This window comes from Siniperca chuatsi, linkage group LG10 (assembly GCF_020085105.1).
Source record: "Siniperca chuatsi isolate FFG_IHB_CAS linkage group LG10, ASM2008510v1, whole genome shotgun sequence".
NCBI lineage: Eukaryota > Metazoa > Chordata > Actinopteri > Centrarchiformes > Sinipercidae > Siniperca > Siniperca chuatsi.
The window spans coordinates 15,137,990-15,161,934 of record NC_058051.1 but is presented as its reverse complement, the minus strand read 5'-3'; the positions used below and the strand labels follow the sequence as shown (position 1 = coordinate 15,161,934).

At 40.8% G+C, this 23,945-nt stretch overlaps 1 protein-coding gene across 2 annotated transcripts; it reads left to right on the top strand.

Annotated features, from left to right (window-relative positions):
* The first annotated feature begins 324 nt into the window (after positions 1 to 324).
* Positions 325 to 22,590, top strand: slc6a17 (solute carrier family 6 member 17). 2 transcript variants are annotated; one of them, XM_044211641.1, is made up of 12 exons: positions 325 to 752; positions 3,915 to 4,354; positions 7,910 to 8,067; positions 10,516 to 10,642; positions 12,317 to 12,498; positions 13,239 to 13,349; positions 14,031 to 14,272; positions 14,394 to 14,586; positions 16,098 to 16,290; positions 16,393 to 16,552; positions 17,448 to 17,610; positions 17,797 to 22,590. In XM_044211641.1, the coding sequence occupies exons 2-12, from the start codon at positions 4,054 to 4,056 to the stop codon at positions 18,157 to 18,159; spliced, it is 2,193 nt and encodes a 730-aa protein (XP_044067576.1). In that variant the 5' UTR covers positions 325 to 752; positions 3,915 to 4,053; the 3' UTR covers positions 18,160 to 22,590. The 2 variants fall into 2 exon arrangements, with proteins under 2 accessions (XP_044067576.1, XP_044067575.1); XM_044211640.1 differs by having other exon boundaries at positions 326 to 752; positions 3,986 to 4,354.
* Positions 22,591 to 23,945: the final 1,355 nt, after the last annotated feature.

The following is a 23,945-nucleotide window of genomic DNA, read 5'->3' as shown; positions in this document are numbered from 1 at the left end:
TGTGATGAACTGATAGGTCTGTTCATTTCTTATACTAGCCTACTTCAGCAGATAATAGGCCTAATAGCAATAATAATAATAATAATAATAATAATAATAATAATGATAATAATAATAATAATAATAATACTAATAATGACAATTGTCATTCAATTTGCATTAGGGCTGCTGTGAAAGCATTTGGACCAATCCAAACACCTTTTGCACAAGCAGCATATTCAGTCAATTCTTCTGATGTACCTGATTGCAGGCTACCTGTGTGATGCTCTTATTATCGTCCTGGGAACACTGCAGATGTTTTGTCAACTGCTGACGTGCGCACGAGCGGGTGAGTCAAACCTGCGTCAGACTTCGTCGTGACTTTCCATAGTAATTTCTTCATCCTATGGGGAACCGATTTATCCCACAACACAGGCATAACCACGTGGAAACCAGAGGTGCGAGCAGGTCTTTTGCAGAGCTACAGAAGGTCGTTAAAGCGCTGAAGCGAGATAAACAGTTGCAATAAGCCATTACCTGCACGAGTTAATGTTATTGTAGAAAGCAAACTTGTGGCAGGCGTTGAGCTCCTGCGTCAGACTTTACGCACCATGCGCCCTGTGTGACTGGAAGCTCTGTGGTTTCGCATCTCTTTGAGCGCAGAGATGTTGCCTACGGAGACAGTGCCTGAATGAAGATACCGTACACTCAATTTGGAGTCATACTGTCGCACTGACTCGGACGTTATAACCTCGTTCTGCGCACTATATAAGGTAAGAATAACGTTCTTGCAACCATTTTCACAATTTGTTTCTCTGTAACGAATAAATAGTTTCCTATTGTCGTGAATCGCTCGGATAATCATTGGTAGTTTCCCCCCAGCTTTCACCTCATCACCTGACAAACGGTGATCTCGCGGCGTCGCTCATCCTCAGCGTTTGACAGCGCCATGCGTGTCCAAATTTGCCTCGAATATGACTAATTGTATCATATCGCTATCACCTGCTGACTTCTATTGGTGGTGTTTGCATCTCCGCATCGCTATTATTAGGTGATTCATTTGACCTTGACAAGGCATCAGAGGTTATATCCACGTAGAGAGTCAGTCGTCAAGCGAAAGTATATGGCCCTGTGTGTAACGTGTCTGAAGGATGCCTGAACGTGGCCATGCAGGTGCTGTTTTGTACCTGCCAGAATCAGGATCAAATCCCATCGGGAGGCAAGGCAATTCCTCCATACTGTGTCCAATTTTACAATGACACCATTTTCTATCAAGAAATGGCTTAAATCCTAAAGCCAGAAATTAGTCTCTCTGTGATTGCTGCCTGACTGACACTGCAACAGATCCCAAAACACACATATCACCTCCAGCTTTGCCACAATCTATCGCCCCTCTCAGTCCTGTCACGGCAGCTCCGTGTTATTTGCAGTCGTCCATCATGCGATATCATGTCTGTCCGTTTGAGATGGTGAGAGGAGAGATAGGCGACCACTGAAGCTGCAGGGATGGGATTTCAATTTTGCAGGAAGGGCCATTGCTTAGCAACCAGACTAGATAAAAGAGGAGCATATCTTTGTAGGAGAAACAGAGATCCTGCGCTGTTACATCATCAACACCAAACTGTCTTTGGAGAATTAGGAATATATAGTTCAAGGAACCCGCAGCAGAATCACACATTTGCCTCCCTGCAGGCTGATGCACATGTTGGTCACAGGGCTGTTGTTTTTTTTACCCATCACTTCAATTTCTTTGGAAAGAAAATACATACTTCACTCTCTGCAGCATCTTTTCCTTTACCTTAATGCTCTCTTGGTTCCTCAATACTCCTAATTTCATGCATTTTATTCTCTTTGTAACATTTTTTCAGAGTATTCTGAGAAAAAAAAACACTTCTCGCCACTCACTGTTTCCCTCAGATGGAGATTGATTACTGACTCATAATCTGTAACAGTGTCTTGCACTTTGTGAAGTCCTGCTGACTCTGTAATGTGCCATCTGTGTCAGCACATACTGTGAAACTTGGAAAGTTGCTGGTGTATTTCTGCATCAACATCGAAAACTTTCACTGCACATGATTAGAAAGCCAGAGTGAGAATTCTATCAGCCATTTGTGTTTAAAAGGCCACCATCATCCTAACCCAGAAGTAGTAAGTGGGACAGTTTGTTACTAACTATACCAATGTTTCCATTTGTAAAGAAAAGTAGAGCAAACAGAACAAGTCTTCCTACACATCTTAAAATCCTCATAGCTTGGCCAAAAAAATCTTTTTTTGTTTGCAAACATGCACACCATTGCTTCACACCTCATTTGAAGAGTGTTCGATGATGACTCAGTATTGTGTAGTTGTAGTCTGCTGTGGGAAAGGTCACTGCTGTTCAAGGATGTGTGTGGAGCTCTCAGCCTCAGAGCTGTTGCGTGTCGTGACTGCAGGGGCTCGTCGCCACTGTTAAGGAATGTGGTGTGCGTGCTGCTGGTGCGGCCTCTGGGTGGGCTTAGAGTCCAGCCGGCTGGCAACCATTCTTGAGAAGTCACTGTGAATAAAAGCCCAGCTCTGATTTCAGTCGGCCGCATCTGTTTTCAGATTAGAGGCCTTGTCTCCAGATCAAACATCTCTTGCTTCTATTCTCTGCCCTCGAGCTGCTACAGTGAAAAGTCAAGTTGTATAAAGCCTTTTGCGGCTCCAGAGTACGGAGCCCCCTGAAGGTCACGGCTAGAATTTTTTTGAGGACCACTTTTGCATTCCCTCGCAATATGTTTTGCGTTACCTCGCAATATTTTGCCAGGGATAGTAGGGACAGTAGCTCTTATACTGTGCTGTTCCCCGCGAGGGAGGCACTACACACAGGATTGTAGGATTATTAGTGGATTTTTGCAAAGGGCAAAGGGTAACACATTCCAGAGAACTTGGAGAGACTAACTTTCCAAGCAGTTTTTCTCTTTAGGAAAAAAGACTAATTAATTAATTCTTTCATCACAGCCTCTGAAATCTTAAAACAAACTGCAGACAAGACGTTGAAGCTGTTTGATGAGAAAAAAATACCGATACAATACAATACAATACAATACAATACAAAATACTAATAACTGATGAAACTGTTGTAACCTGTGTTTAGAAGATTTATTTTTAATTGCACTGCGTTCTCCTGAGACCAGCAGTCACACTGACAAACTGCTCATTGCTGTTCATGCTATGCACATGACTCAACTTTAGTATAATGGGCTCTGCTGTGAAATAGATTGTAATATAATCTTTGTGTCTCTTTCACCATAATGAATTACTAAAATCCCTAATTTATGGCTCTAAAGTGCTGCACTTTTACTGCCATTTTAAAATACTCTGTAAAATACTATGTACTAACTAGCAAACAGGAAAAGCAGTGCACATGACTCTGAACCAAAGTGGTTAAGTCACTTGTCACAAGTCAGGCTCCTGAACTGTTTTCCTGCAATGTTGTGTAGAGATGCAACTAATGATTATTTTCATTATTGCTTAATCTGATTATTTTCTCAGTTAAGTAATGAACTAATGTCCAGCCAGCAGTTCAAACCCCAAAAATGTTTTTGTTTAATATCATAGACAAGCAGATATTCACATTTGACAGTTCAAAGTTCATCAAAAACATTAGCATGTTGATGAATTTAATGTGACCTGCTTTCAGTGCTAAAACTGGAATAGCAACTGACCTTTTACTCTTTCAAACTGCTAAAACCATTTTTTTACTGTGGCGGTCTGTCAGTTTTTACTATCTGTCAGTCACTTAGTTTGAAGTTTTCAGTGTTTTTAGTTTTCAGGACAAACTCACCAAATCCAGGTGATGAGGGAGAGTTAAAGAAAAGCTTGGGTCGTTATATGAGAAGTGTTGTTATAATAACATTTTATGGTTTAGGCTGAAAAAGTACTTATTCCTAAGCACCTACATTTCCTGTCTCCAGCCCTTTCTCTTCACAGATTTAAGAAAAAAAGCACAACTTTCTTTCCCTGCTTACTCCTTATCTCCATCCAGTCAGTCACCTCAGGCACTCCTCCTTGCCTCCACCACCCTCAACCTGAAGGAGCTCCTGTGTTGCAGCCATGCCAAAGAACACCAAGGTGACCCAGCGGGAGCACAGCAATGAGCCGGTCACTGAGTCGGTGGCTGACCTGCTGTCCCTGGAGCACCCCATGGACTATAAGAGCAGTCAGATGAGTATGGGTCTGAGTCCTGGCTCTACTGCTCCAGTAAAGGCCCTGCTACCCTCCCCTGACCCAGACGCTGAGGATGGCCGACCGGCCTGGAACAACAAGCTAGAGTACATCTTGGCCCAGGTGGGCTTCTCTGTGGGCCTGGGTAACGTCTGGAGGTTCCCCTATCTGTGCCAAAAGAACGGTGGAGGTAGGTGTACACGACTTTGGAGCATTTTAACAGTTCAGTGTCTGAATCAGAGAAACCTGAGGTTTTGTGTAGCCCAATGTGCAAAGCGTAGTAACACTTACCGGGTTTGGAAGTCGGTTCCTAATTGGGCCACCCATGGTGAACATGTGTCCCCTCAGGGTGCTGAGTAATTGTTAACATCAAGAAATGTTGTGCTGAGTCAATGCTGTTAATGTGAATTGTTTTTTATTAGTTCTGTAAAATCCTCAATGAAATAAGCTGGCAGATGGGAGTAGTTAACTTAATAGCACGTAAACGATTTTGATTTTATCCTTTTGTTTGAGCATGGGATTTGCATTTTCCTGTCTACAGTCTTGTCCAGGATACTGTTCTGTGCCTGGCAACCATTTGCTGAGACATGATTTGATTGCCAATGCCCACTGGTCTCTGTGATTGGCGTGAAATTTAATGCTGTATTTCTCTATCTCATAAAACGTTCATTTGCATCACATTACAGAAAGAAATACTTCAGCAGCTTCAACTAATTCTGCTCTTATTTCCTCTACCAGATCAAAGTCAATAAGTAGTGTTCTGTATTTTCTGTCTGTTGTTGTACCTTACACACACACACACACACACACACACACACATCACTAACCCAATTACTCTTCCCAGCATGTAAACACCCAAGGACAAACCAGTGTGGTGACAGTTTCAGCCACCTAAAATTGTGCATTTGCCCAAACTGCCACAACATCTCAGCACCGTACAGATAGGCTTTCAACATTATTCTGAACCATTAACCATCTGCCTTTTAGACAGTCACAGGAGTAAGTGTAGTGAAAAGATGTTAATGCTGCTATATAATGCTTACACATTGCAAAATGGCTTTTCTAAAATCCACCATGTGATAAAGAAAATCTCTTATAAAGTTTGATTTGATGTTTGTTCACATTACCATATCATTTAAATACTTGAGTTCATAAATACCTCACAAGGGAAAACAGCTAATTGAATTAAAGATCAATTTGATTATTTTACATGTCATTTTGCAGACGTTGGCCAAGTTGCCTAAATTTGATTTCAGTGTATGTCAATCTCCAGTTCATATCACTGCCTGTGCTACACCTTTCTCACCATTCTCATATTAAATGCCTGCTCAGCTTGCCAGCTGACGGGGCTGCAGCCTTCTCCTCCTTGATAAATAGCATCCTGTCAACCAATTAGCCAACTAATCGTGCGAGTCAAATGGGCAGTCTCTTCAGCATTTCTCAGACTTTGTGCTGTCAGCAGCTACGAGATGAGATAATTTCTCCTCAGCAAGATGAGGGAACATTAAGAGGTTTGGTATAATGCTGTGAGATCCTCCAGTTAAGTCTTTATTTGCTTTTTTTTTTCTCAGCCTTATCTCTTTGGTATTATAATTTGTTGGTTTTATGGTGAGACGAGAGGGTGGTGATGACTAAGATGAAGGAAGTGGAAGAGTAAACACTGATTTCCTGGGCTTTCAGACATTGTTGGTTCTACCTTGTGTGGGAGGTGTGTGTAAAGAGTATATTTGAAATGCATGAAATAACAAAGCTGAATAATTTTAATCCCCCGCTGAATTTTGACTCAGTGGGCAGTGTTGCATTGTCTTGTCTGAGCCTGTCCCGGAGATGAGGACAATCTGTCTGTCTCTTGTCCATCCTTGCCCATTACTTCCTCTTTATCTGTCTCTCTCTCTCACTCTCACTCTTCTTCTAATCAAGCGAAGGTTTATGTTATTGCCTTTCATCACAAAGGCTCATCATAAAAGAAAATGATCAACAATCCATCACAAAGTAAAATAATGTTATATTGCCCACAACAAAATAAAACATATGGAAACATAACACAAAAAAAACATGTTGACAGGCTTTCTTATCTCACCTATCTAAAGAGAAATTACTCTAATTACTCATACTTGTGTTACAAATAAATAATTTAAGTAATTAATTTGTATTAATTACAACTAGAGCCACTAGTGGCTTCCAGTGGCTTTAATGTTCTTTATGAGGCTGTGAAGGCAAAGTAATGAAGGCATTGGAATTATGATAGGAGGCACAAGAGGAAAGGGTTTGTCATCTGAAGGAGCATGAATGTGCTCAGGAAACATCAGGAAGTCACCAAAAAATGTGAGGATTCAGCCTCTGAGGAGCACCAAATTTCATTAAAATCTGATCTAATATTCGTTGACCAGTAGACATTTTTAGACTTTTCTTTATTCCACAATGACCCCTCAAAAAGGTAGATGGACATAGTTAAACTTATAAAACAAAAGAAACAGAAATAAAATAAGTTGAAAGTAACACGTATTGCTCAGTAATGGGCAAATACAATACAGTAAATAAGAAAACGATAAGTAGATCACACTCTGGTAAGTATTCAGTACTGTAGTTCCTTAAAAGTAGCCATTATTATTTTAACAAACTTAGTGAGATTAGTTCACTCTTTTATGTTCATAGTGTTTTTTTTTAGTTTTATTTAACAATGCTTGGATTAATCCAACATTATCCTTTAACTAATGTGAGTATCTCATCATCAAAGCCAGGACAAACTAATATATAATGATACTCCTCTCCTTGATCTCCTGTCAAACATAAAGTACACAATCTTAGGACATAGTCACATAAACAGCTCTTCTCTGAAAGTGACAGATTATGACTACCACACCTAAATGTATACAGATTTACTCTGTACACAGGGCTGAGCAAACCAAAAAACCTTGCGAGGGGTAATTCATATATGGATTCTCCACCAGTGTCGCTGAAGTGCATTATCTGTAAGGAAAAACAATAAGATTGGCAGTTACCTTGACAGTTTACCTATCTATCTTCGCACTAACATGTTTTGTTTTCCTCTGTTCTGTGTGTCTGCTGCTCAGAATAGACATCAAAGATTAGTGAAAGTAGGCAGCAACACAGTAGTCACTTCTAACAGTCCAGATAATAATACCATTGTGTAACATGACACTGTGTCCCTGTCTTTGTTTCCTTTGTCTGCTGCTAGCTCTAATAGCCACTCACGATGTGATCAGTATTTTTGATCGAGTCAAACGTCACAGTGATTTGTTTTTAGTCTGGAAACAGGCTGCTCCTTCCAGCTGTCCATCAGTATGAGCCCGTCCTCTCTGGCTGTCGATGGTTTTGTCACCATGGTGCCCCTTCATGTCTTGACGTAAGCAGGACTGGACGTGTTGTCTTTGAGTGCCCACTGCTCGCTCGCCATTGTTCCCTTCTGCAAAAAAAGATGTCATATCTGACAAAGTAGTGAATGGAAGTTGACGATGAAGAGGAAAAGAGGAAAAAAGAGAAAGTGCGAGAGCGAAAAGAGGAAGTGAAGGGGAATTAGAGTGGTAGAGGATAAAGAGAATAGACTCCAAAAATAGAATCTGACAGAGAGAATTTAACAATGTCCCTTCTGCTGTTTTACAATGAGCTTTTGTTCTTCACTATACATGCATTTTAAACATAGAGCAAAGAAACATTCAGATAATCCAAAGTATCTGTACACTCTGCAATAATTCCTCTTTCCTCTGTCCCTCCTCTGTCTCAGGTGCGTACCTGGTTCCCTACTTTATTCTCCTCCTCCTCATTGGCATCCCCTTGTTCTTCCTGGAGCTGGCGGTGGGTCAGAGGATCAGGCGTGGCAGCATCGGGGTGTGGAACTATGTCTGCCCACATCTGGGAGGCATTGGGGTTTCCAGTCTGATGGTAAGTGCCAACATGAACTCATTAACCAATTAACTCATCATACTGGCCGCACTACAGTATGGCATAATAGAGTTGTGAAGTGGGAGGGGCAATACAATATCCTCAGTGTTGCTTAACATAGAAACACAGGACTCACTTGGATGTAAAGGTCATATAGGTTTACGTTAGGCCCACCAGTTTCAATTATTTCAACTATGTTTCTGAGAAATCATGTTTTATTTATATGTCATTTTGGCATGGTGGACTGCTCAAAATACTACAATACCCATGAGTCTCAGCCACCGTTGCCATGGAGAAGAATCCAGTCAGAGGCGTGAATCCGAGCGGTTGCCAATTCAAAACGCTTCATAGTTGCAGTTGTTAACAAAATGTGGCGCCATAGTTGCTGAATTCAACCAAAGTTGACCCCAAAATTAAAAGTGTACTGATTTAAACTATGCATTATAAAATTAGCACAGAAGTTCTGTGATTGGATGTTTCTTGCTGAAATTAACCTTGGCAGTCGTAGATAACTTCTACCCTGAAATGTTTACGTACACAAGCTTGTACCTTCCACTTTTTATTTAAAAAAAACATATTTTCTAACACAGTTGTTAATAATTTGGACTGATTATTTACCGGCACAAACTGTGAGTCACGTAACATTGTTTATGGGATAAATTAATGGGACTTTCACTTCCGGAACCAGGGTCGTCCAAAATAGCTCCCCCCACTTCACAACTCTGTCATACAGGTTGTCACTAATGTCTTGATTAACGCCTGTAGCTCTTTGTCTACAGTCATGCTAGCAACCTGTGAGGCTGTTCTTAGGCACAGTTAGCTAAATTATAAAGTCAGCATGCTAACATCCGCCTTAGCAGGTATAATGTTGACCATATTCACCATCTTAGTGTAGAGTGTTAGTATGCTAACATTTGTTAATCAGCATTAAACACAAAGTAAAGCTGAGGCTGATTGGAATGTGATTAACTTTGGAGGCATAAACCAAAGTATTTGATAAATTAAAATTTTGACCTGATGATGACACTAGATGAAAATCCAAAGGGTCACCAAAGTCATTGCAATTCATCCTTTGGGGAGCATGTTGTCTGTACCAAAGTTTATGGCAATCCGTCCAATTAACCTCATGGTGGCGCTAGAGGAAAAGTCAGTGGATCACATCATTAGGATCCTATGGGGAACATGAATGTCTGGTGAGGTGGATTTTGCTGCAGCAGTGGTTTGCGAAGTTTCTGTGGTAATTTTGATGCTTTTTTCCCCATGAAAACTTACCATCGAAATCTATTGCAAGTGACATGAATTCAAGTCAAGTCACTCTCTACACTCACCTGTCTCTTTAATGTATCCATAAAGGAACCGGCCCCAATAAACTGTTTGAGTGCCTACCTTCTGCAGGAAGGACTGATTTATTAATGACCTACTAACATTTGATTTCTTATTATGGAAAAACCCAGGACATATTTTTTCCATATTACAGTCAGCCACTGGAGACTGTAAAACAATGAATGAAGCTACAATTCTAGAAGATACACACCAACCAAAGAGGCCTTTTGTGGGCTCACAAACTGACAAACCAAAAGGTCTTTATTAGTTTGTAATGGCTTATCACTGATCTGTTAAGCATTAATAAATGATTGATTAAAAATGAATAAACCTACTGATGACTATTTATGATACCTTTTACAAAATGCCACATTAATGTAGTATCATAATCATTGCACACAGGATCACAGCAGGCTTTGAAGAAATGCAATGTATAACACAGTAACAAGTCCATGTTTTTGGATTGGTGTTGAATCTAAGATTCTAAGTAATTTTCTCACTTGTCTAACTCGACTCAGAGTTAGACATGTTATGTGCAGAGACAAAAACGTGCTGTTGAGCTCAGATTACCTGACTCCCTCTGTCTGCTCGTATTACTTCCTCTTGATGTTTTACAGCAAGCGGCATGCAAAGACCAGCGCAGATCACTGTCATAATCTATCCCCATCATCTGCAGGCGTAGTGACCCATCATGTCCTCATCCCATCGGCATCATCAGCCCAAAACATAGTCAGTCAGCGGCTGAGTCGGTCAGTCAGTGATCTCCTGCGTCAGTCTTTCTGATAGTGATTTCATCAATCTAGTGCAAAAGAGGGGAGGGAGAGGCCTGGCCTGGGGCAGTGAGGCGTGTGGCAGCTCGGATGTGGCAGAGGGAGATTCAGCAGCTATAAATACCTTCTCATAGAGGACCCCAGCCTTGACTGCTGAGAGCAAACAGCTCAATAATTTATACATACTCCGACTTAAGCTGTGTGCTCAGCGTCTGTGCCCTGACTCAAGAAGAGGCATTCACCTCAACAAACTGCATGCTGTTTGTTACCTTGTGCTGTTTGTATTTTTGTGTGGTGAGACAGTGATTGTATTTAGGAGTGATAAGTATTTCTGTTTTCTCTCATTTTCCCTCAGGTTTGCGGTTTTGTGGGCCTCTATTATAATGTGATTATCGGCTGGAGCATCTTCTATTTCTTCCAGTCATTCCAATATCCGCTGCCTTGGGCTGAATGCCCTGTCCAGATAAATGGAACCCAAGCCAGTGAGTGCACAACACAATAGAGATTACAAACTGTAATAGAGATGTACGTCAAAAGACAAGTGCCCATACAGCTTTTTATTGTAAAGCTCTCGGCCGACACCACATAGAGGAAAAATGAATACTGCAGAGTCCTGCAAGACAATTCCATATTCAGCAAAGTATTTCAGAAAATGCAGACACACAGGCTGCCCAGTGCTACGCAGGGTGGTGCTTAAAGCTGCAGAACGTGTCTTTGCATTGAAACAGCCTGCCTCGCTGTGGCTCTGCAGTCAAGCAGCAGTGTCTCTGCAGGCTAACAGAAAAATTTTTGCGCCGTCTCTATAGTAGGGATGGCCCTGCGCTTCATCCTACAGAGCAGCTCTGTTGGCGAGGCCTGTCAGATGGTATGACAGTGCCTCACTACCTCGAATGGCATGCAGGTTCTCGCAGAGCTTTCATTAGCATTCTAGGGCAGGATGTCGACTCTGCTCATGATTATGAATGCAGCAGGGATGCTGTGGAGCTTCCAACAGGATTTAGTTAAGCTATGTGCAGAGGTGGAAAGTACACTAGCTAAGTACATTTACTCAAGTAATTTACTTAAGTACAATTATACTTGTACTTGTACTTTCCTTGAGTATTTTTTTGTACTATTGCACTTTCTACTCCACTACATTTAACTGACAGGTACTTGTTACTTTGTAGATCAACGTTACCCTGTGGAGTTTTTGACTAGTAGCACTATGGAGCGATGTTTTTCTGAGTGGGTCCCAATTGTGCTTGTCTCGTGCACACGCATAAAGACACACATGCACCCAGGTGACACTGAAAGCTAGCAAACATGGCTGTAAACAAATGTTTAAAAAAATCGGCTTTGCAAAGTTTTATAAGAAAGGAAATTAACTCAACACTTAATGTAAACAGAAACTTCATTTGTTTACAAGAAAACTCCACAGGGCACCTTTAAGATTTTTCATTTAAAACATACACTCAAAAGTCTCAAAGTTATTTTGTCAATTACTGAGTCTGAAAAGTGGAAAAATCTTTTTTCCAATACGAGTATTTCAAGAATGTTATAGAAATGAGTGTCAGTATCGTGAGAGAATAATTCTGCATCAAATCAAGAAGAGTTACACTTAGTTTTTAGAAAAGTCTTGAAACAAGTTTTTGAAACTCACTGCACTGGCAGATCTTTTCTCTTGTTTTAAGAGAATTAGTCTTTTCTGACTCAGTGATAGTTAAAATTTTCCAGTGTATGATAGGTTTAAAAATATGGGCCATTGTTATAGTTTAATTAGCTAAACCTTGACAAGAGCATACTACATTAAATACTTGCTACACATGCGCCAGTAATAATAAACCAATGAATACACCATTTTAAAAGGAATCTTTCTGCATGATGTCTACCTTACTTTTAATACTTTCAAGTACATTTTGTTGCTCATGCTTTTGTACTTTTAGTCAAATTCTGAAAGCATGTGGTTTTGCTACTTTTACTTAAGCAAAAGATCTGCGTACTTCTTCTACCACTAGTAAATACATTTATCTTGACAGATAAAATTACAGAAATATTTAAAGTTTCTAATAAAACATGTAACCAAATTGGATGTACATCACCGATTTTGTATATGTGCAAATTCCACTGTCAGAGCACTGTTTATGCTATTTCCCTCCTTTTCCTCATTACTTTTGTAGTCGTGGTTCCAGAGTGTGAGAAGAGCTCGGCCACCACTTACTTCTGGTACCGCCAGACTCTCAACATCACCAGCTCCATCGACGACACGGGCGGCCTGAACTGGAAGATGACCCTGTCCCTGCTTGTGGCTTGGATCCTGGTCTGCCTGGCTGTCATCAAGGGCATCCAGTCCTCCGGAAAGGTACGAGGTCTCCATGGCTTCACAGCAGGGGCAGAGCCTGCAAACTATAGAGATTACCACACCATGGACTGTATAAAGATGCACACAATAAATAATTTTAACAAAAGCTTTAAAATTCAATTTTTAATCGATGATTCATCCATGTCAGTGAGTGTTTTACTCACTTTGCTAATGCCTTTCAGTCAAAGGTAAGATGCTAAAGCCTGTCATCAGCACTAGTCTATTTTCGGATCTCATCTATATCATGGAAGAGAGGCGCATGCAACATTAATAAGCTTAAACTGAACCAAGCAAAGACCGGTTCAGGATGCAGATGGAAAATGCTCCGTTTGGCAACAACTGCAACAACATCCTGTAATCTCGATCCAGAAAGTGAGTCATATGCCACAGCATCCAGCCCACATTTTCAATAGGAAAATACATGGATCGCCAAGGTCTGACACGGTTTTTTAAACACTAAACTTAGTAATCCAATTATCATAGTCAGTACTGCAATGATTCCCCGAAATGCTGTAGGAAGGATTTTTGACTCATCTCTCCAAACCTCAAGGAGTCCTCTCCACAGCTGGTAAGATTTCACAGATTCAGTGCCAAGCAAACACAAAGCAGTTTTGGGATTGATTCATCGTGTGTGTATGTGTGTGCATAGTTGCAGTTTGGTCCTCCTCCATGTGTGAGGCCTCAGAAAAGCGTGTCCATGGCAACACTGTGTAATGTACTTGACTTTCTCTCTCTCTTAGGTGATGTACTTCAGCTCTCTCTTCCCGTATGTGGTGCTTTTCTGTTTCCTGGTGCGAGGTTTGCTGCTAAAGGGAGCGGTGGATGGCATCGCTCACATGTTCACCCCTAAGGTGAGAGAAAAACACTGGTGATTTTTACCAAAAAAGAGGCAGCTCTAAAACAGGGTTGCCTCTGCAGGATTGGGGGAAATTTTCTCAATAAAAATTGCATTGTTGTGTGCTGGAGAGGAAAATGTAGTCTTTAAGTAGGCTGCTGTCTTGGTCCTGATCACTCATTCACGGACTGTTAGCCAAACAGATATGTGACATAAGTGACACTTTGTCTATGCAAGCTGTTCAGCCATGAGTGGTCATGGTTTTAGCTGCTTTACCACCAAGGCCATTCAGATCCACTCATACAAAAATGTCATTAATATCCAAATTGTGTCATGTGTTGGATTGATGTCTCCCTCTAGTGGTGAATATGTATAATGACACCAAATAGCATCATTACATACTGTGAAAAAAATGCAATTACTTTATTATTTGCTGTATATGATCATGCAATGTGAATTATTTTGTAGTTGGGCTGTCTGCTGACATCAAATGTCAAAAGAGAGTAGTAAACAACAGAAAGAGACAGCTCCATGGATTTAGTGCTTTTACAATAAACTGAGATTAACTTCATCATCAGAGCACCAAAGAAGCTAAAGTTTCACTTCATTAGTGCAGTATATTGCAAAAATAGTAAATACATAAATTTCTCTGTTATTAATGCATTAATCTTTGACATTTAATCTTTCTTCTCACTAGCTGGAAAAGATGTTGGAGCCGCAGGTGTGGAGAGAAGCAGCCACGCAGGTCTTCTTTGCTCTCGGTCTGGGCTTTGGAGGCGTCATCGCTTTCTCCAGCTACAACAAGCGAGACAACAACTGCCACTTTGATGCAGCGCTGGTCTCCACCATCAACTTTGTTACCTCCATCCTGGCCACTTTAGTTGTGTTTGCTGTCCTGGGGTTCAAGGCGAACGTCATGAACGAGAAGTGTGTTGTCGAGTGAGTATGTCATACTGTAACAAATGCTACCTGAACAGTCGCTCTTTGGCAGCCGTTTTTACTATAACCTTTACTCACCATTACATCCCTCTTCTCCACATCTCCAATTTTCCGTGTGCAGAAATGCAGAGAAGATCCTGGGCTTCTTAAACACAGGTGTGCTGAGCAGAGAGCTCATCCCTCCTCACATCAACTTCTCCCACCTGTCCACCGAGGACTATGCAGAGATGTACAGCGTCATTAAGACGGTGAAGGAGGACAGCTTCGGCCAGCTGGGCCTGGATGCCTGTTTGTTGGAGGACGAACTCAACAAGGTCAGAGGGGGAGAGTTCACAAGCTAAAATGAGAATGTGATTGTTGAGTATTTCTGAATAAGAGTATTTCTGACCAGTTGTCCTAATATATAAAAAATAACAGAGAAAGGGGAGGTTAAAAATACCATGATGCTAAGCAAAGTAGTGTTTCCTCTAGAGCTGCAATGATCAGTTGGTTAATCAATCAATCAATCAATCAATCAATTTGACAATCAATTAAAGGAAAAATACCCAGGAAAGTTTTTTGTATTTTGAACACAGGAGCTGTGTTCAAATCATCCTTTTTTGTTACTTTTTTATATAGTTACTTTTTACCACTTTAAGGTTAAATTAGTTTCACCAAGGGCATATAGCAAATTCACTATTGTTATGGTTAGCTGCAGTTTACAGTGTACGTTTGCTCATTGCGGTCTGACAAGGCTCAACAGGCAATAGCTTGATTTAAGAGCCTCATGAGTGAGTAAAAAACTAAAACTACTGTGCAGACGATGGGGCCAAGCTATATCCAGTCATTTCCACAATCCATATTTTCCTTTTTTGCTACTTCCACAGCGATACTGTTTGTCAGTGTTGTGCAAGTTCACATTGATAGTTTACAATTTAGAATTTTGAACTAAGTTCACAGTGCCAATTTTTTTCCTTTACAAAATGCTGTGAGTTTGACTTGGGTGGAGGAACTTTGCAGCTGTTGTCTCGTCTTACCCTTTAATGATTTCTTGTGATCATCATTCACTCGCAGATATTTCTTGTTGGATGCTTCAGCTCGATGTATCGTTTAAAAAACTGTGACCCATCAGATTCTGTAACCCAAAACACCGGCATGCCGGGTGCGTGAGCGTTATTCACTCTCACGGGAGTGAACGACGCTCACGTTCACATTCATTAGTTGCAAACGGATATGTTCAGTTCACCAAAAACTTTCAATGCACAACACTTCTGCTTTTTGTCATAATTTAAACCCCCATAGCTCCCCATAGTTCACCCTGGGTCAAACAGTGGATGTTTTCCAAACTAATATCTTGGACTGAAAAGTGAGTTTGTGAGATTTAGTCTGGTGGCTATAATTTATGCCACCCTTGATGAGCCACCTCATTAGATAATAATCCCAGTTTTGGGTCTTCAACTCCTATTTACGTATGTTTTTGATCACATCTTGAAATGTAAATGAAGCTCGTCCATTTCTGTTTGGCCATTAGTGTTGTTAATGCTTTTCAGAGAAGTTCTTACTACAAAGATCATTCAGAGGTCTCAGGAATATTGTCAGAACTCTGTGATCGTCATTCATACTTTTCTCGATGTTTGATATGTTGGTGATGTTGGAATTTTAAGTATAATCTGCAGTACTAACCCACTCATTGAGTGCATCACCTTAAATGGCTGCACTATAATTAAGGAACCTTGAAATGGAAGCTAAGTGGGTGCTTTTCCACATAGTATCATTCATTTCCAAGCAGTGCATTAGCCACTTTTGACCAGTGTAACCCACTACCTCTTTGTCTCCGTCCGACCAGGCTGTTCAGGGCACTGGCCTGGCGTTCATCGCCTTCACAGAGGCCATGACACATTTCCCTGCCAGTCCCTTCTGGTCTGTCATGTTCTTCTTCATGCTGATCAACTTGGGTCTGGGAAGCATGATTGGCACCATGACCGGCATCACCACACCCATACTTGATGCTTTCAAGATCCGCAAAGAGATCCTGTGTGGTGAGCTAACTGTCTTAAATCTGGTTATCAAACTCAAATCTCTTGTACTTTGATAAAATTACAGTATTTGTCATTCTTACTGGATCTTCTCCTCTTTCCCAGTGGCTTGCTGTGTCATAGCCTTCCTGTTAGGCCTACTGTTTGTGCAGCGTTCAGGAAACTATTTTGTCACCATGTTTGACGACTACTCAGCTGGTTTGCCTCTCACTGTGGTGGTGATCCTGGAGAACATCTCTGTAGCCTGGATCTACGGCACTAAGAGGTAACTCTACTGGATATGTAGACTGAAGCCATACTTGGATATACTGTAATTCATTTTCAGGCAGCACATTAAGTATTTGTAGTTCTGTGATCTGTTTCAAAACTAGCCATATATCACCAAAAATCTAAATAATTTTAGCCACGCTATCTGCGCAATTTTAATGTGTCCAGTACTTTGGTTTATGTTCAAATACCTGCAAAACTAATGACATTCAGCTGTAACCTACTCTGTGTTTAGTGCTATTAGCAAATGTTAGCATCATTCAGCAATACAGAGCAGCTAACATGCTAAACTAAAATGGTGAACAGAGTAAACATTTCCTGCTAAATATCAGCATGTTAACTTTGTCATTGCATCATGTTAGCATTCTGACATTAGCATTTATAGTTAGCTCAAAGCCATGCTGTGCCTAAGTATAGCTTCACAGAGCCACTAGCATGGCTGTAGACCCAAAACCACTCCCTATTTACTATATAATATACTATATAAATATATTTACTATATAATATACTATACAATATTTACTGTCGCCATTTTTATAGTGCAGCCATTTAAGTGCAAATTTATGCTCTATATAGTTCACTTAATTCACACAATGGAATTAAAAGTCTAGGACATGTACACTACTTTCTGCTAACAATCTCACAATGCAATGCTTCACATTTTATAGATGTGAAAATTACAGTCACATGCAAGTGTCCAAAATTTCAATTTACTGCTCACCAAAGAGTAAACTAGAGTGAGTATGTCATCTATTATATAGAGAGTAGTAAGTGAGTGAACAGGGAGGTAATTTCAGACACAGTCAGGACAGATAACAACAAACAATAAAGCAGACATTTTGACACTGAAGTGGAATTCCTTCCCACTCTTTCTTTCTTTCCCATCCTCACAGGTTCATGCAGGACCTGGAGGACATGCTTGGTTTCAGGCCGTACTCCTTCTATTACTACATGTGGAAGTACGTGTCACCAGCTGTCCTGGTGGTACTTATCATCGCCACTGTCATCGAGATGGCCATCAGTCCTGCAGGATACAACGCCTGGGTGGAGGCTGAGGTCAGTATTCAGTTTCTCTTGTTTATGTGTGTTTACAGAAAAAAAGAAAGAAAGAGTGTGGGAAAGGAAATAAACAAAGAGTGAAAGCACCACCAGACTTGCATGATTATTCCATAAATGCCCCCTCTTTTTATTTCTCTCTGTCTTTGTCTTCATCGTCTTCCCTCTGCACTCTTTCTTTGCCAGGGCGCAGAGCGTTTCCATAGCTACCCTCCCTGGGCTTTAGCCATGGCCTACGCCCTCATCGTGGTGGCTATGCTGCCTCTACCCATCGTCTTCATCGCCCGTCGCTTCAACCTGATCTCAGATGGCTCCAACACGCTGTCCGTCTCCTACCGTAAAGGCATGATGAAGGACATCTCCAACCTCGAAGAGCAAGATGAGCAGCGCTTCATCCTCAGCAAGAACCCCAGCGAGACTCCTTCCCCAATGCCCGCCCACCGCACTTACCTGGGCCCCGGTGGCACCCAGGAGATGACCAACACCAACTATGGCACCAGCACCAAGACGGGCTACCAGAACATCGGCTCGCCCGAGTCTGAGCTATGATCCACTGAGCTCATAGATCCTCCCATCCATTAAACCCCGGCCCTGCTTGGAGAGAGGGAGACAGAGTAAGAAAGGGAGGAACAGAGGAAGTCAAGAGGGAGAGAAAATCCACTGCCAGTTGTTGCAGCGTTCATCACACCTTAACCCCCAGAGCTGAATCCCTCTATCCCTTCTTTTCTGCTCCATCGCTCCATACCTGTGGTTCTTCCCTTCTTCCCCGCCGTAGGATCCGTGCTGCTAACTGCCTGTCAATCCCAGCTGTAATGACAGGATCAGGGGAATGTGAGTCCCACCAGATATGATGACCTTTTCCATCTATCAACGTATAACAGGGGCAGAGAGAGAGGGACAGAGACAGGAACAGAGGGAGGAATGAAGCTTAGAAAGGTCCACTGAGGGCTTAGATACAGGCTTTGTTTTGTAATAAGCTCTGGCCGAAGTTAAGCTGTGTGCAATGCTTAAATGCTTTACATTGTACTGAACCGCAATCCTATGTGTTCACCAGTTTGGACAAGGTTATTTTTGAGACAGTTCATAGATCTAGGAGATCATCATCTTATTCTGGTTCAGTTGTAGAGGATTGTTATTTGTGGGGATAGGATGGAAGGAGACTCGTAAAAAACACGTATAAGAGCATTTCTCAGAAAACAAAATGATTACAAATGCATCTATAACAACCATGTAATAAGTGATTTTGATAGTGTAAACAGTGTTACAAGCACATTACATTTTTAAGTTTATTGTGCCTATCATGCATCAGCAATAATAACCAGTCATAGTAGGGTCCTCTTAAAACTGTGGATCTCCTTCTATCCCTGCTTTCCCCACTGATGTAGAAAACTGTACATATGTGTTGTGCAATAGTCTGAGATGTCACCGTAAATTGTGTATATACACCGCACTAGTGCAAAACTTTTTGCCTCTTCATTTCTTCTCCGTTAACACCGAAGCATAGACACCCGCTATCGTTAGAGCATCTCTGAGCCTTAACATAGAGCAGCACCTTTCTTTTAAACAACCTTTCTCCTCGACAAACAAGGCTCTAGAGTTGTTGCCAACAGCACTGCACACATCGTCACTGTGCTGTTCTAGTCGCATCTGGCTAGACAAAGCTTTTCCATTTTAATCAATCATTTTAATCAAGCGTGTCCATTTTAATCAATGCCTTAGAAGGGCTGAGGTGGCAGTGCACGTGCAGAGATAAGCAGAGCGGCTTGTCTTTTAAGAGCGGGGAGCTTCATGCTCGTCTGTCTGTGTTTAGAGTGGCAGACCGAGAAGGAATCGGAAATGTGAGTTTTCTCTTTGTGTACGTGCAGATGTGCATGTGCAAGGGCAAGTGTGCGTGCGTCAGTGTGTTGTCTGCCACCGAACGAGAGCTCCCGGTGACCCTGCCTCTTTAAAAATAGAGCTGCGTTACCCAGGGGAAGCCGTGGCAACGCACCATAGATACAGATCCTCTTCTGATGTGGAAGAGAGGAGAGCGGACACCTTGCTTTGTCTGCTCCACCTGCACGGCTGTTTGTTCAGCAATACAGAGATGAGACATTTTACTGTTGAGGTCCTACTAGAATATATCTCTAATGTAGTTACAGTGCATTGAGTAAGAGGTTCACTTCCAAGGCCATGCTGTGAATTTATTACACTTTCTCCCTAAGAGGATGATGTTTGGGTTCAATTGTTGTACATTCCTCAAATTGTGACCCCTATGAACATCATTTCATAAGCACTACAATCTACACTTTGATGTCTTTTTGTGAACCGAGGTGTGAAAACTAAAGCCTTTTTTTCATTTTTAATGTATAATCTTGTATGACTATGTATGTTTAGGGGTATAATGTGGAAAATGTACCGTAATATAAATGTTTGGAATAAGTGGTAATACACAGTTTTAACCACTGGATGTCTCTGCTGGCCAGCAGAAGAACCAATGACGCTCTCTCTGTCTCGGTGGCCCCTCCCTGAGACAACACCAATACTTGAGACTGAACAGATGTAGTGTGAAGCACAGTCAGTCACATTGTTTGGTGCCTGAAAAGCATCTCTGTTGTCTGTTTGCCTTATGCTTTTGTCATTATGTTTTCTTGATTACGTAGCGCGTTTGTGTAGAGTTTGGACCAATGTCTCGTCTGACTTCACTTGAGCACTTTAATTAGGTGGAGACCCTGGAGTTGTTTGTTAAGTACAGATCTGACAAAAGCTTTGTGGAGTTTAAACATTAAGTACAAGAATGCTGTCACAGAATATGTACTGCTTATTTACATATAGAGAGATTGAGGGCTGAGTGTCCATGAAAGGCATCTAGTTTCTTGTGTGTTAGTACGCTAGATCTTATGTCTTTACACACAAAATTTTAGCATTTTATTAAGTTATAATGTGGCATCTTATGATGTTAAAAGTGAATTGATACGTTGAATTTTGCCCCGTTATCATACCAATGTTGATTGACCCTTCCAAGCCATTGGCTGTCAATAATAGATCCTCCCTATTTTACGTGATGTAAGTGTTGACCCATGCATAGCTGTTGTCATATGTGGTCATGTGGCCTCCAACATAGCTCTTGTATCTGCTCAGGTTTCAGGCTACAGTACCTAGTACTTAGTAGTGCCTACAGTAGCTGTGATATATTGTGTGGTATATACTTTTGTATATACTGAAGTGATGAATAATATCATTCCATATTGATCTACCATAAACCACTCCCATTTTTCATAATGATAATACGAGGCGAGAAAGTCTGCATTAAAGGGATTGAAGGGCAGTAATACAGTACTATGAGTATGTGAACCACTGTAAAAAGAAAACAATAGAAAAACGAAGGGATCGTTCCACACTGCCCCCCCCCCTAAATCACAGGAAAAGTGATTGCTCTCCATCCTGAATGCGTTAAGATGTTTTACAGACGAACATGTGAACATGCTTTTAACATCTTAAAATGCTAGATTATAAACTGTTCCGTTGCTAAAATTTAACATGCAAAAACATACAGAACTGTTCTGATAACCTGTACAAGAAACCAATTGGCTTGCGACACAAGTGGCACATAACCTCAGGTGAAGGTACTCACCTGCAGCATTGGCTTAGAGTTAAAGCACATTTAGGGAAGCACAGGAAAGTTGAGCACAAAGGAGTTTCATGTCTTAGTGAGCAATGAATTTCACCACTCAATGAGTTAAAATGTTAGTGTGGGTGAACTAGATGATGAAACTTTATGTTAGGTATGGTCTGATTCCTGCACCCTCCAAGGGGAGGATAAGACCACACACTGAAATGCACTGCCATCTTCACAAGAGGCTAAACTGCACCATTAGTTTGCTCTGCACCTGTACTGTAGCTACAGACTGATCTGCACAATAAATACATGAGAAATGTCAGGAGTGACAAACCTAAGCTACATACTGATGTGTAGGATCCTGTGCACAAAGAGCACAATCAAAACATGTGAGTTTATATGGTCTTTTGGAAACAGCAATCTCACCTTGTGGCTTATTTCAATACATGATGCACAGTTTGCCACATTTCGCCAAGGAGTTCCCATACTTCCGAGCACTGTTTGGAAGAAATGTCTTCTCATATTGGTTCAAATTTGCTCAGTAATTAGGTATTGGCATTTAGTATTGATATTTCATATTTATTCTTGAAAACAAAGACTCCAACTCCAGGGTCTCTTTGTCGTGTCCATGTGTCAGCTGTGTTGCATTATGTACTACAAAGCAACTTCTAGAGGTTAACTCAGTTAAGTCACTGAGATTAACTCAACAAAAGTAGAGTAATAGTGTATTTATTTAACTGTGCAAATAGTCTTTATGTGACCAAACCCATAGTTATATTTATAGTATTTAAGACAATGTATTTACAGTAATCTGTACATATTAATGTACATTCTGATAAATTCACACTGAGTATCTATAGTAAGAATGACAGGGTGTATACTTGAGCTGTAAATAATAATGGTATATTTTGAGATATTTTTTGATTTTTGTACTGTAGGTAATGTTACTTTGGTGTTTGTTGGTTTCTGGTGTTAGTGTGTGGTTGTTCTCAATCAAAATAGCTGAGTGACTGTGTGTGTGTGTGGGTGTGCATGTGTGTGCGTGCGTGTGTGTGTGTGTTTAAAGTAAAAGTATATGTAGGTTTTTGGTGTTTAAATGTCTTTTTTTCTCCTCTCTCAGTGTCGTGTGCTGCTGATCTAATCCAGTAGATAAAATCCTGTTGTTACAGTGAACTGGGACCACTAATGTAAGCAATCTCTTCTCTGTGTTTCTCACTGGAACTGCAAGTGGCTTCCAGCACAAAACTGGCAACACAATCAAAAGGAAGTGTTTGTGTATAACAATGAGGACAAACTTAAGTTGTATGGTTGAAGATAGTGATGAACTGTAGAAACACAATGGAGTGAACAGGAAATTAAAATAACCACTTTTACTAAACAGACCATGTTGTGTGTCTCATTTATTCTGATTTATATGAAAGTTCAAATGCAAAGATGTGTTTTTTTCAGGATAAAGTTTTGTTTATACTGACATGATTTTAGTGATACGTTAAGTTTGGGATCTACAGATTTCAGAAATATTCTGAGCAGCCTCAACACTTAAACTGCAGTGTTACATGATATGTGAAGAAAAAAGAAAAACATGTAACAACAACAACAACAACAACATGTGATCCCTAACATTCTGATGCTGTTTGGTCTAGCCATGGCACAGGAAATAAACAGAATATAGTGTTATATAAGTGTTATTTGGTATAATCATAAAATTTGGTCTTGTGCCTCCAAAATGTGGTTTCGTCAAAATTTGGTATCATCATTACAATTACTAACTGAATGAGTTTCATGCCTACCAGTGGACAGTTACTCTAAATAAAGAGGAGGTATATGACAATATGATTCTGAGAAAGAGACATAATGAGGAAGAACGATGCCTGTAACACATTTTAAAAAGCATTTGTGTGTAAAGTATTGGGTGCTTGTGATTAACAGTGAAGGAGATGATATTTTAACCTTGATTTTAACAGTGATTTTTTTATCATCCCGTGCGAAATGTAAAAATCGAATCTGCAAAGGAACTAGTAACTACAGTCATGAGATGATGTAGTTCTGATCTGTTTATTAGCCCACTCTCAAGTCATAATCAGTTGCTGTATTGGCATTCAATAACCAATGAAGAAATTTTGTGAAATGCATTTTCAGCCCCCACAGCTCCTTTCGACTCTCTGGAGTACTTTACTCATGCGGCTTCTTTAAATTGACTAAATTGCTTGTCTCATGTCCCGCCGTGACAGTCAGAAATGGACACAGCAATTTGGTCTGGTAGCTCACAGTAGTTTGCACCATGAGCAGTTTAGCCCACCAAATCCACCATGAGCTAAACTGCAGCACATGTAGAGCTGTGTAGCACAGGTCCAGGCTCCACCAGCTTTAATATCGCAGCACTCACAAATTGGGCCTTCCGCCAGAGTAAGGGCTGCACACGCTCATACTTTACATCCATCACAACGAAGAATTATTATGGACTGTGGACAGGGATACATCATCTGTCTTTTGAGCAGCGGGGTCCATCACCTGCTGGCTCTTTATAGTTTATACAGTGCAGTCAGATGGTACAGACATCAGGGTCACATGAGAGAAACATTTGCAGAACTTCAGTGGTCACAATGCTGTGAAATATCTTTGTTTCTGTTTGTAAATACAAGGCTCTTGTTGTTCTCATGTACTTGAGTTTGAAATGGCTGAGATGAGTATTCCAGTCTAATTGTAGCTTCTCTTCTGCTGAGTAGTGGACTTAATA